The 13,085-nt window shown below is 37.1% G+C and overlaps 1 protein-coding gene across 1 annotated transcript; it reads left to right on the top strand.

Moving 5' to 3' along the window:
* Positions 1-8,629: 8,629 nt before the first annotated feature.
* Positions 8,630-12,308, top strand: LOC128167496 (protein Tob1-like). Its single transcript, XM_052833253.1, has 2 exons — positions 8,630-8,790; positions 10,066-12,308. The coding sequence occupies exon 2, from the start codon at positions 10,157-10,159 to the stop codon at positions 11,315-11,317; it is 1,161 nt and encodes a 386-aa protein (XP_052689213.1). The 5' UTR covers positions 8,630-8,790; positions 10,066-10,156; the 3' UTR covers positions 11,318-12,308.
* Positions 12,309-13,085: the final 777 nt, after the last annotated feature.

The following is a 13,085-nucleotide window of genomic DNA, read 5'->3' as shown; positions in this document are numbered from 1 at the left end:
ATGCGCGTACGGTTCGCTGTAGAATTCACGTTATTCCTATATAAAAGCAGTAAAATTTTCTTAAAAATTTTAGAAAAGACATTCAGTATAACAAAATAAATAGTGCCTGTTTGGGAGGATAACAGTTGAAATTGACACCCCTCGAAAACCATTGTCAACCTCCGCTTCGCGTCGGTTGACAATGGCTTTCTCGGAGTGTCAATTTCAACTGTTACCCTCCCAAACAGGCACTATTTATATAATAACCTGGGTTGGGGCAATTTACGCTTTATAATTCGCGAAGCGGATTATAAACAGCGTAATTGCTCCAACCCAGGTTATACGAGTATAATTTGGGTAGATATTGAGTTCATTCCTTATAATCTAATTTTCTGTTATTTACCATACAAATTGCGTTTTACGTTTAAAAATGATATTTATCTCTTTAAAAATTCAAAAGTAACGTCAAGCAGATTAGTACGTTTTTGACGTTAGTGCATTTTGACGTGTCGTGTGACGTGCAAACCAGGTTATACAAATTAAACTAAATTTTTCTATCCAATCAGATGCTCCGTTACAACCAGAAACAAATTATTCGCGTTTATTCGTTAGCGATACGTACGATTCGTAAGTATATACAATCCTTTCTGTTTTTTTGTTTTACAAAAAATATCCATTTTTGGGAGTTGATTTTAATCAACTCTCCTATGCAGTCACTCTGGCAAACCGAAAGTGAAACAGTGTTTGGACCTAAGCACAAATCATCACCGCTGACAAGTCTTAGTTCTTGAATATAATACAAAAATTCGATGTAATGTATGCTGAAGCATTGTTTTTCAAGGAAACTTATCTATAAACACTTTGAAAATAGTAAGATTTTATATAATACGAACAATTTAGATATTTATGTAGTCTCATGTGTTCCTACGCCAGAGTTTAATATAGTCTCGTTCAACCAAAAGCTCGACTGTCTCTGTAAATCTCCGACAAACAGAGAGACTCTCTTGCTTGTCGGAGATAAACGGAAACAGCTGAGCGTCTGGTTGAACGAGACTGGAGTTCAATACCAATAGTGCTTGGATCCATACAATTTTTAGAATTGTCTCGATAACTAATACATAGTTTGAAATCTATCTTTGAATATTACACAACATGATTCATATGGGGTTTCTCTAAATTCTTGTCTGAAAAGTCTAATTAAAATTCATATTATAAAAAGTGCGTAATTTTAATACAAACTAGAAACTAATTGCCACGCAAGATAAGTTGATTTTAAAATAAATGATAATCGATAAAATCAACTCCCGACAGTACTTCAGTACTTTGATTAGATATAACAATACCAGTTTTTCTTAAATTTATTTTCACTTTAAACAACATGACAATAAAGAAAAAAGTACTATTTGATTCTTTTGTTTTTGCAACAGATGCATTATAAATAATCAATAATTATTCAGTGTCAACATTATGGCATAATTTCCTTTTCCAATTACACCTCCGTTTTTGGCAATGTACCCGGTAAACAAGTTGTTTGTTAAAACGATAGTTATCCTTGTAAATAAGCGTTGTTACTACCATATCTACTGCCAGTTGTAATAAATTGATTGATCTCGGTACAAGAAGGAAATGTGTCGCCTTTAACGAACGGGTCTCCTCCCATTTAAAGACACCAGAGAAATGCCTAGATTTGTCGATTGTCAGAGCGTCAGCAAACATCGCTCTGTTCTAATTCAGCCATAAGCCCGATAAAGATAATGGAACTCGGCACAAGATTATATCACTTACGTAAAAATTGTAATTGATTTAAAATAATATATTCTCTTCGCTCGTGGTGATAAGATCTCAAGACCTTGTTACTGTTTTGTCAATTTCGCGACTCAAGACTAATGGCAGGCGTTTTAATCCACTCAAGTCGACGAATCAACTTGGGAACTTTCATTGTTTGCACTCACATAGCACGAGGTAAAAATGACCAAATGCTGTCCCACAAAGGCTGGGAAAAAATTTGATATAGTCTAGTAATTTACCAACGCAATAGCCATGAACTGGTACATTTAGAACCTACTAAAAATGACCCAATTCTGCCTTGCCAACAACCGAAATATACATACACTATGCTATAATCAGAAAATGATATATACCAAGTGAACATGACCAAATTCTGCCTTAACAATCACCTGAAATGTACGTCTATCATATTGAAGACGGAACATACTGCATTTATTATGTAAAATGGTCAAATGTAGACTTATACACAAACAGATATTAACATATATCATGATGTTGCCGGGAAATGATACAAACGACGTTTGAGGAAATAACCCAACCGCTGTCTCCAGGCAGTCTTCTCCAATACCTTGTATATGTAAATTGAGAGTCGACACGTGAGTTCTATCATCATTATGTTGTCGTTGGTTGCCACTGTTGAATGAACACCGGATTACATGCAACGTAGTTATAAAAACACAGTTCTCAAATGAAAAAAAAATAAAACACGTGACTTTTCTGTGAATCTTTGTGGTTTTTACAGATAAGTTATTTATTATTTTCGGACCAAAGTACATAACCATGGATTTCTAAGAAAAAGGAGGACAAAAGACAGTTACTATGTGTATTCAATTAAGGCTATTCCCCGGGGAATTTTTCTGTATATGTCCATATATTGTATGTTGCTGACAAGTAAAGTGACTCCTCCAACGAATCCATGTTTATCTGGTCTCCTGGGTCACTGCTTTCTTTTGTAATAATTCAAATATTCCTAGAATAGGCTTCTTAAGAAACTGTTTAAGAAAACAGTGTAAATGACGCTTGAACTATAGAATTCCTCCCCCTGGTTATTGCCTACTTGGTTGTTTTAGGAACATTAACCACAACACCCCCCCCCCCCCCGAAAAAAAAGAACATCTAGATCAGGGTAACATATTTGTAATCGGTAACATATTTTTCTTGTATATCGATGTTTACAAACACAGGACGAACAAATGGAGAGGGCTTGGGTCGATCTCATGTCTTGTATAGATGTTTATGGGGAATTGATTTTTCTACTTTCAAGGATGGTAATAATGGCGGCCATTTACAACCTCTACAGGGCCTTTATTCGGGGCTCTCGTCAACTTGCGTCATCAGGACAAAATCAATCTGCTCCAGGTCCGGGATTACACAGCGTCTTGAAGTCGGGCAAACTCGATTTGTGAGAAGGCGACAGATATAGTGTACAGCCGTGGTCAGAGGCTGCAATCCTCTATGTAGATCCACACGGTCATACCCGGTGTCACTAAAATAATAAACGACCACCCCATATCATTTTGGTGTTTGGGGTGAGAAAAATCTTTTATTTCATCATCAACTTCATTCCCTTCGAAATACTGTTAAATATCATTAAAGTGATAGTATGAATGCTCCCCTTGGTGGTACAATTGTGTGGCAAGATGAAAGCAACACGCATCTTTGTACGGTCTGAGATCGTAATACAATAGAATCAATAGAATATAATAAGATAAGATAGAATTTATTTCCAAATTAGGGTTTCAAGGAGCATTACATGTAACAATTATGATTACATATAAATACGCATACAATAGAACAGTTTTGTGTGATAAATTAATAATGTAATGTAATGATATTATGCACAAAATAACTCGAGATTCGGCTGAAAGATAATTATGTAGGCACATCTATATTATTTCTTAATATGATGGTAATGAAACCAGTATATGATATATGATATTTTTATATATGATATTAAATATAACACTCGGTGTAACTGTCGATAAACAATATTGTCAGACTAAGGTAATTACAGAATAAAGAATAATTAGGTCATGATCACAAGGAAGGTCAAGAATAATATAATGTAATATCATATGCATTTTCATTAATATATATTAGTAATATTGAGAGAATATACATAGGCTATGTCTGTTGTCCAACCCTATTGCATTTAGTCAATAAAATATTTTTAAACTAAGGAGGGTCAAGGTCAGAAATAAATGAATTAAATGTAACTGAATTGCTCACACAATACATATCTTGTGATGAAGATCATAAAAACTATCTTGAAAAGTTGAAGCTCATATAAATATATAAAACAGATTCACATTTTAGTTCTATTAAGGTCATAGGAGAAGTCAGGGTCATAAAATTATGGTATACCACTACTACGTTATACAGTCGAATCGCGTAGATACCCTTATGTATCTACAAAGTATGAGAAAATCACGATAATCGTCGTAGAAACTTAACTAAACTGGAACTAGGGAATAGCGAGATCAATGTCATAGAATAAGGAGATGAACAATTATAGATTAAGTCGAATTACACTCATCCAAATGTAGTTTTAAATCTAGAAGTACCTTGAGCAGTGTTCAATGGAAATAAAGGGATAATGTAGTCAAAATGGAAGTTTCTACCAAGGAAGGTCAATGATAAAAAAAAAAAAACCCTGCTCACATCCATATATATCTATATCTTTGTTTAACGTGTAATAAAAAAAAACCTATAACATCTATTGAACTGGAGGTAAATAGTGAGACAAAGTTTGACGGACGGACAGAAACAGAAAAGTTTGACGGACGGACAGAAAAAGAAAAGTTTGACGGACGATCTAGTCTCGTTCAACCAGACGCTCGGCTGTCTCCGTAAATCTCTGCTCGTCGAAGATTTACGGAGACAGCCGAGCGTCTGATTGAACGAAACTACGGACGGACAGAAAGAGCAAAGTCTGACGGACGGACAGGAGACAACGAAATTTAACGGACGGACAGAAACAGCAAAGTTTGACGGACGGTCAGAAAGTTCAAAGAGCAAAGTGTGACGCAGGGATAGGAGACAGAATGACACATACGGCAAACACTGTATGCCCCAACCGTACACCAACCAATTACATGTATATCAATGTTATTTTAAGGAGGCTGGGGGGTCAACAAACTAACCATCAGATCTACCTAAATATTTTTTTTACAGAATGGATTATTTATAGTGAAGAAAAATTCCATACATTTTTTTACTTTAGAATTTAAATAGTTTCCTGTAAAACTCTTCTTTTTAATATTTATATCGTTTAAACTGGACCAAGACCATCAAGCACTCACTACATAAGCTAGCTATCACTTATATTTCTAAATATCACAATATAGTGCGTATTTTAGTTCTTTTAGTTAAGCAACGGCCAATATAGATTAAGAAATACATTTAAAAATATAAGAGGATATTAGATTGATAGTTCATGATGGACTATGAAAGGGACCAACATTGGTCATGTTGATTCAGTGGGGACAGGAATCGATGTTTCCCTTGTTCTGGAATGCGTGCTTGCTCATTTTTCATGAAAGGAAAATTAAAAAAACAAATTCATAGATTTATAAACACCCTATAAAAATCATCTGAATAATTTTATATAGGGAAATGATGGGTTCGCCTGCACAGTACTGAATTACCGACCATCTGCCACCAAAGAGATAAAACACTAAACCGATCTCGGACTCTAAATAGAAGGCGCCAGCTGAACCTCTTGTATGCAGAAAAAAAGAAATATACTTTTGAAAATTGTCCCTATTTTTAATTAGAATTTACAATCCCTAATAGGTTGATTTTCAATTAAAATGATAAATATTTTTATAAACTCCTCTGTTGAAGAACTAAAGGTACTCCACTTTTTTCTCTAAGATACTCTATTCTATTGTTGTTAATATGGGGATGATTTATAACTCTGACTATTCTTATTTGAGTTGTTTGGCTCGCGTGAATTCCCCATAAGATTGAACCACTAACCATTGTTAATAATCTGAGAAACTTGATCACGATAAACTAAGCAAAAACTTCAACACAATATATGGAATAGGATTGGGAGTATTTTTTTGAAAAATAAAATCATAAAAGGATGGTCATGGTAAAAAAATTATATCATTTTATTGTCCATGGACTTGGTGAATTTCATACTATTAAGATCGTGTATATGGATATTGAGAAGACCTTTCACAAAACAGGTTGTTGTTTTATAAACTTTATATAAAACATTCCCAGCTGTGCTGGAACGCTAAAGGGGGATGTCATTGATACATGTACACTCTTTAAATAATATCTATCTACAGGATAAATCCCGGGGATTTGTAGTAACGAGTGCAGTAAATATAGACGCAGATCCATAAAGCACATCCCTCCCCCGGAAAAACAAAAACCGAATTTGTTTTCTTCTACAAATTAAAACCTTAACAACCATGACAAAAATTACCCATGTTAAAATGCCATAGAAACGATGTCCACAAATTGGTTGGAAGGAGGGGTAAATATCTTTTAAGTTCCATTTTGCGGGATTGCTTGCGAGCTACCCATAAATGTTACGACCATGTTACTCAACTGTGACAAGGGTCGCATCAAGTGCTAGATCACGTGACCAACCTGTCCAGTTACCTGGTTGTTACGGCGAGCTATGTACACACCAGCCATAAGGTGTGGGGCAAGGCCTTATTTAGGACATATCAGAAATCGTGACTATTCGCAGTCCCGACTCCTTACATAAGACTACAGAAACTGACCGAATGTAGTTTAATCACAGCGAATTGCATGTCAAAGAATAAATGTGTGGTAAACGACTTTCTTAAAACTAATGGTACATGAAGTTTTATGATTTTTAAGACGATTGATAAATTTTTGTTCAAATCGAAAACGATTTATGGTCCAGACAGCTCTATCTTTAAAAGGACCCAGTAAGAGGCCAAGAGATGTGATGGGGTGGAATGGACAGTTTTCTTGCTTTATGTAACTAATATGTTCAAGAAAAGTCTTCTCCTTCCCTTTTTTCTAAGAAATTTTAAATAAACAGTTGAATTTGGTGAAAGTAGTCAATTCTATCTTACCACCACCCCAACCCCCTCATCCATACCCATCCTGTGTTGAGTTTTGGATTAGGGTTTGGCAAAATTAAATACCTTTTAAAACTTTATTTCATACCGATGGATATTTTATTTTTCTAAACCGATCTGCTCCAACCCTTATTTTGAAAAACAAAACAAAACACCAGAAAGGTTCCAGTAGCATTAATTTGATATTTACCAATCATTTTGAATACCCATATGTCACATCGTATTAAATTAAACTTAACATGTATGGTTTTGTAACGTCTATAAAGCCATCAGACTTACACAGAAAAAGCCAGGTGTTATTAATTTACATTACAAAACTGATAACAAAAGTACAATTTCTTTATGTAGAAATGACGTAAGTACATTCACGAGAGAGAGAGAGAGAGAGAGAGAGAGAGAGAGAGAGAGAGAGAGAGAGAGAGAGAGAGAGAGAGAGAGAGAGTTTCTTTCCTAAATCCAGAGAAGTTTTCGGTTCCTTTCTCGGTATGAACAGCTCTTATTTTAACCTTTTTAATTTCTAACCTGTGTGCAAACATAAAATTGCTTTAATTTGATGGATTCCGAAATAGACCTGCCCGAGCAGAGAATACCATTCTTCATTCTAATGAACAAACAGGTCTCCTCTGACGTAATTCAACAATTATGGAATCTTAATAAAGTTCTATCACATGAGTTTAATCATGTTAATTAGATAAAAAGTAGACCATGGCTGTTAAAACCCACATTGGGCAGTCGCCTGCATATCGAATAAAAGCTGAAATTTCTAATCTCATAGAAATATCGATTATAATATATTTGAACTATAAATAGGGATTCGGGGGTTTATATTACAGGTAAGATCCCCGTGTTCGCGACCACACTTATGGCTAGTCGCTTCTTAGTCTACATATATGATCCGTAGTATCATTTAATAATATATGTGTACTGAATTCATATTTCCACAAAAAAAGGAAAAGAAAAAAATGCAAGTTATCTCAACTAAAAGACTGACGATATTCAACAGATATAGGGAATGCACATTTGATTCAAACGATATACAATGACATTAAAACTGCTCACTTGGTCGCGTTCGAGATCAAACGTTCACAGCCGGTGACCAGATACACTCGATGCATCACATGCGCTTGCCTGTACAGGTACTGATCTATCAACTACCTAGTTCTACTTCCTCTTGTACCTTACAAGGTGTGTAATGATTGTAAAGCGATTAAAAACAACACCTCAAGCAAACACTTTCACATCAATACGTACCTACGTTTTATTTGTTATTTAAGCGCTTAAATAGATGTTTAAATATGTGTAAGTATGGGAAAATGAATGAAAAATGTAATGCAAGATAAAACCTGGATATTTTATGTTGACGTAGCGTTATATCTCAATATACGATGTTTTTAACGGCAAACTTTTAAAAACAACAAAACAAAACATGATTTACATGTATACATCTTATTAAATCGAACCATCAATTATGTCAATTCAACAAAAATATATTGCAATCTGGTACAAGACACTAAATCGATTAGCATAATCTATGGCCAGGTTAAAGTTCGCCCATAAGAAAAGGATCGTTAATGAAATCAATGAATTTTGATCGTCTGCTTCAGTTTGATTGAAAAGACTTTTTGTAAATAACACCTCAAACCGCTTATTAATTATCTCTATAATATCTTTTTACAATTAGTACCTCACATAATCGAAAACATCTGTTAGTTCACTATACCACCGTAGAAATACCACACATCGCACAGTAATTATGTATTATTGCGAGCTCATGAATATTAATGAGTTCCGTATTTATAGCACTGCTAACCACGACATCCATAAAGACAGATAAACATACGGGGAGGGAAACCGTCCCTCAAACACCGGACCGCAGTCGCCTCGTGTACCAATGTATAAACTCTACTCCCCTCGTGTTATTCAAACGGGATAAAAAAAACCCTACAAAAAGGTAAGATATACAAAACATATTACTTTTAGTACCTGTAAACGTGTTACGTTTTATTCAATTAACCATATGGTAAAACATAGGTGATAAGATATACTGTCGGATCTAGATTGTTAGCCCAGGTCAGCTTGAAAGAAGTGTTTTTGAAACTGCCCTTACATACTTTGTATCTGCAGCGAGATATGTGAGTGACATTCAGTGTTTGGGATTTTTTCCCTTGGCTCATCATCTGGAGTTTGAAGGTGAAATAGCTGGTTTTACGTCATAAGCCTATATTTACCTCAACATTATCTTCGCAATAATGTTATGGTATTCAATGCATACTGTATTACCCCTGATAACACGCAAGAAAGAGTATAACAAATGCAATAGATTCGGGAGAAATAAAAACACCCTCACTTGACTATATATGCTGTCTGGATTCCGCAATAAATTCATACATCTACACACAACTTGTACCGGCTGGTGCCCGATAAATAGGGGTAATTTTACGATAACTGTTATCTCTCATCAGAAAACGTAGCTTACACCTAGGTTAGAGTGAGAGTTTATTTCTATATTAACTGTAGAGAGGGATCAATTCTGAAAAATAAGAATCATTAATGGTTATTTTGGTCGCGGCATTTCTTCCTTAAAAGTCAGGCGGAATCACACGTGTAAGATTTAATGAAGTTGGACAAACACTTTACTAGTACTCATCAATATGTTACTATCTTCTGCTTCCTATCCCGCCGTGACGTCAATACTACGCTAATCTATGGATTCCTTTTGATACAGTGGGTTGTTTTGTCATGAAAATGCATTCAGAAATAATACTCCGCTTTCAACAGCAGCATTTAAATGATTGCTGCCTTATTCACTTCGGGGGTTACCAACAATCCCAAACATCTCACAGCGTACATACAATCAGGCTGAAAACATCGAGAGGGAAAACAATAAGATGCTTGAAATTTCTCTTGTTCTCCGGCCAATCAAAATCCTAGTCTCCTAACAATGACAGCAAATCTCCAAGATGATGTTTACCAAAATATTCTAGCACTACGAACACCGACTCTTAGTGCGTTTAACCTTCGCTGTCATGATAACCTTTAGCGGTGTTAAAGAAACTATTTCTTGGAGAGGAGGGGGGGAGTGTTTATCATGTTTAGGTATCGACAAACACCTATACATCTACAAATAACAGCTGTGTCATGTAAGACACGCCGAGCAGTATTGATTCATTCTAACTATCGACGTATACTATCGTCAATATAACATTTCTTTTTATTTCACTTTCAGCGATCCTCGGATTTGCTGTGCCAAATAAAGAGAGTTGAAACAAACTTTTTGGAAAACAACAATATTCACAGGATACCCATAAACGGACAAAATGCACGTGGAAGTTTCAGTGGCTCTTAACTTTGTTATTTCTTATTTGTACAACAAATTACCCAGAAGGAGAGTCGATATGCTAGCGGAGGAATTAGAAAGAGGATTGAAGAAAAAGTTTCAGGGCCATTGGTATCCGGACAAACCCTTCAAAGGTTCGGGTTTTAGGTGTGTTCGAATGAACGGAGAGAATGTCGACCCTGTTTTTACCCACGCAGCGACCGAGTGTGGACTTTCCTTGGAGGAAGTCAAGTCTTATCTCCCAGAGGAACTCACCATCTGGATCGACCCTGCAGAGGTCTCCTACCGCATCGGAGAGAAAGGTCAAATCAAGATTTTGTACAGTGATAGAAAAGATGACAGCACTGAAACAGCTGACCGTGAGGTCCAGGCGGCGGGGCGCACGTTTAACCCGGATGCGCAGTGTTTTAAACCGATTGACAATTTGTCGGCCTCTCTGAACAACTTGTGTTTATCTCCTGTCATGTTGTCTCCGTCATCGCCTACGTCATCAAAAGGGTGGTCTGCTAGCGCGTCTACGTCGCCGTCTAGCTCCCTGTTTAACTCCACATTATCCAGACCCGCGCAGCCGGCGACCCTCGTCTCAAAGGACAACGTCGTGCCCCAGTTTACAGCAGCCTCGTTTGCCCAGACAAAGTTTGGATCCACGAAACTGAAAACAAACGCTAAAAGACCCACGCGCTTGTCCCCGACAGAGCTGGGCAACTACTTCCGTCAGCGGACAGCAGTACTCCACCCTCAAAGTGGATTTCCTCCCCAGCGACCACGGTCCCTGTCCCCAAGGGACCCACGACTGGAGTTCTACATGGATCAGAAAAACCGCGTGTTCCTATCCCAGCAACAACTCCACCACCAGCAGTTGCAACAGATGCAACAGCAGCATCTGCTCCAGTCGCCGCAGCACGGCGGCAGCCCGTCCTCACCTCTCAGTGACAGCGGCCTCATCAGATCCCCAATGACAAGTCATGGCTTGGTTCCTGGACACTCCTACGACTACAATATGCCCGCTTCTCCGCCGCTGGGGTCTCCCGCCAATTCAACGGCCGTGTCACCGGAGTCGGATAAGTCGTTCATGGATGGGATTAATTTAAATAACATTTCATATACAGCGCAGTTTCCACACATGCTGTTGGCTAATTAGATAGGTCCTAGAGGTCTTAGCGCCGGACGACGACACGTTGCGTGTTTAAACATAGACGATTGACTTTTCCTCGGATCATGAGATATTTCTGGTGTTCATCCTGTGAACATGAACCCGACTCCATGTTCACGGTCGTAGCTGGGTTTGGTTCATGTTGCCATCAGTGACTGTGTCACCTAGTTTTTTTATTTACATATGACTATTTTGGAGGGCATCAATTATCGTACTACAGTCCCATAGTAGAGTGATTTATTCTACAAATGAGAGATAGTGGAGATTTATTGTTCAGTAGATATTCCACACATATATCATGTTATATAGCTAAGCTGTTAAATTATTTTTATATTAGTTATAATTTTTCCAAGAGGATGTTCGTACAAAAGATTATATATATTCGTACACTTTTTATTACGGTCTATATGTATATATACAGATTGGGTTAGGTTTTCTATGGAATGTCAGCATCATTTTGATAGAGCCTATTTATATACACACCATGTTCATTGTCATGTACTGGGGGTCTGGGTTGACAGACAACTACCCGCTGGTCTCATTACTACTGCTGTCAACTTCTATGGAGGCTGCTCAATGGTCAAATACGAACACTAAATTCAGAAAATCACGTTTGAAATAGTTTCTTATAACACATTACCTTCCGTCTAAGTACAACAAACATTAAAACACCACGGAGCAGCCTGTCTTCACCATAGCACCGAACCACTGCTAATTTTTCACGTTTTTTACTTCGATAAGAGCAATAGCAGCCGCGGCTGGGCGGGGTGTGTGGGGGTGTGTGGGGGTCGTGTGTCGATTTCCGTCCCTGGGGAGACAGTGGGATTCCGCGCCAAAACAACGCCTGTTCTCCGAGCTAGGTGTGACTGGTCAAACGTTGTGCAATAATCGTTCATTTCCATGGCCTTCTATGTTTGAGAATTGTATTGTTTATATTGCTACATATTTTTAAGTTTCTAATAAAACTGGTATTTTTAGAGTCGGTGTTTTCTATTGTTATCTCTTCATCTGCACGTATTGTCATCGGGTTGTCATGTGTTATTTCTATATCCAAACTAATAGATAAAAGTTAATTATGACCATGACGTAGGAGAGATCAGAATGAAATCGTGCGACTTGATTTACATAGATCTTTCATTGATTGTCGCTTGTGTAAGCGTTGATAGTTGTTCTGGCTGGGATCGGCGGAAGCACTGCCTGTGGCCCGTCAATTACAGCTGGTACAGACTAGGAGCGTGTACATCTAACCGTCAGGAAAGGTCTGTGGACGCATTATACAGACATTAGGGACCGGGTACTTTCACGTCACACCTGTACTCACCTGTACGCTACCTTATGAAACTATCGTGAACTGTTAATCCTTGATGATGAGTATTGGATAAAATCGAGTCAAGCAGAGTACTGTAGTATAATCCAGATAAAGTACATACTTGAATATCAGATCTAGTCAATGTTACCTTAATGTACGATTTTAATATATGTAAAGTATAACTGTCGCTTCCACGTGTTCACACGATGTATGGGAAATCAAATATACATGTATCTGCGTTGTCAAGCTCGCGTAAACTTATAATCATTATAATAATGTCATGTAAATATAAATTATTTACAATCATTAACTTTTACATGATCTAGTATACAACTGGCTACAACCTTTCCAACGAAGGATTGCACAGTCGAATATCAACATTGGTCAGTGTTGCGGTTTATCATTTGGTGTCAAACCTTCATATGTAGAACTTGTTAAATCTTAGTT

This window comes from Crassostrea angulata, chromosome 10 (assembly GCF_025612915.1).
Source record: "Crassostrea angulata isolate pt1a10 chromosome 10, ASM2561291v2, whole genome shotgun sequence".
NCBI classification, from domain to species: domain Eukaryota; kingdom Metazoa; phylum Mollusca; class Bivalvia; order Ostreida; family Ostreidae; genus Magallana; species Magallana angulata.
This window is presented reverse-complemented; position numbering and strand designations above follow the sequence as displayed.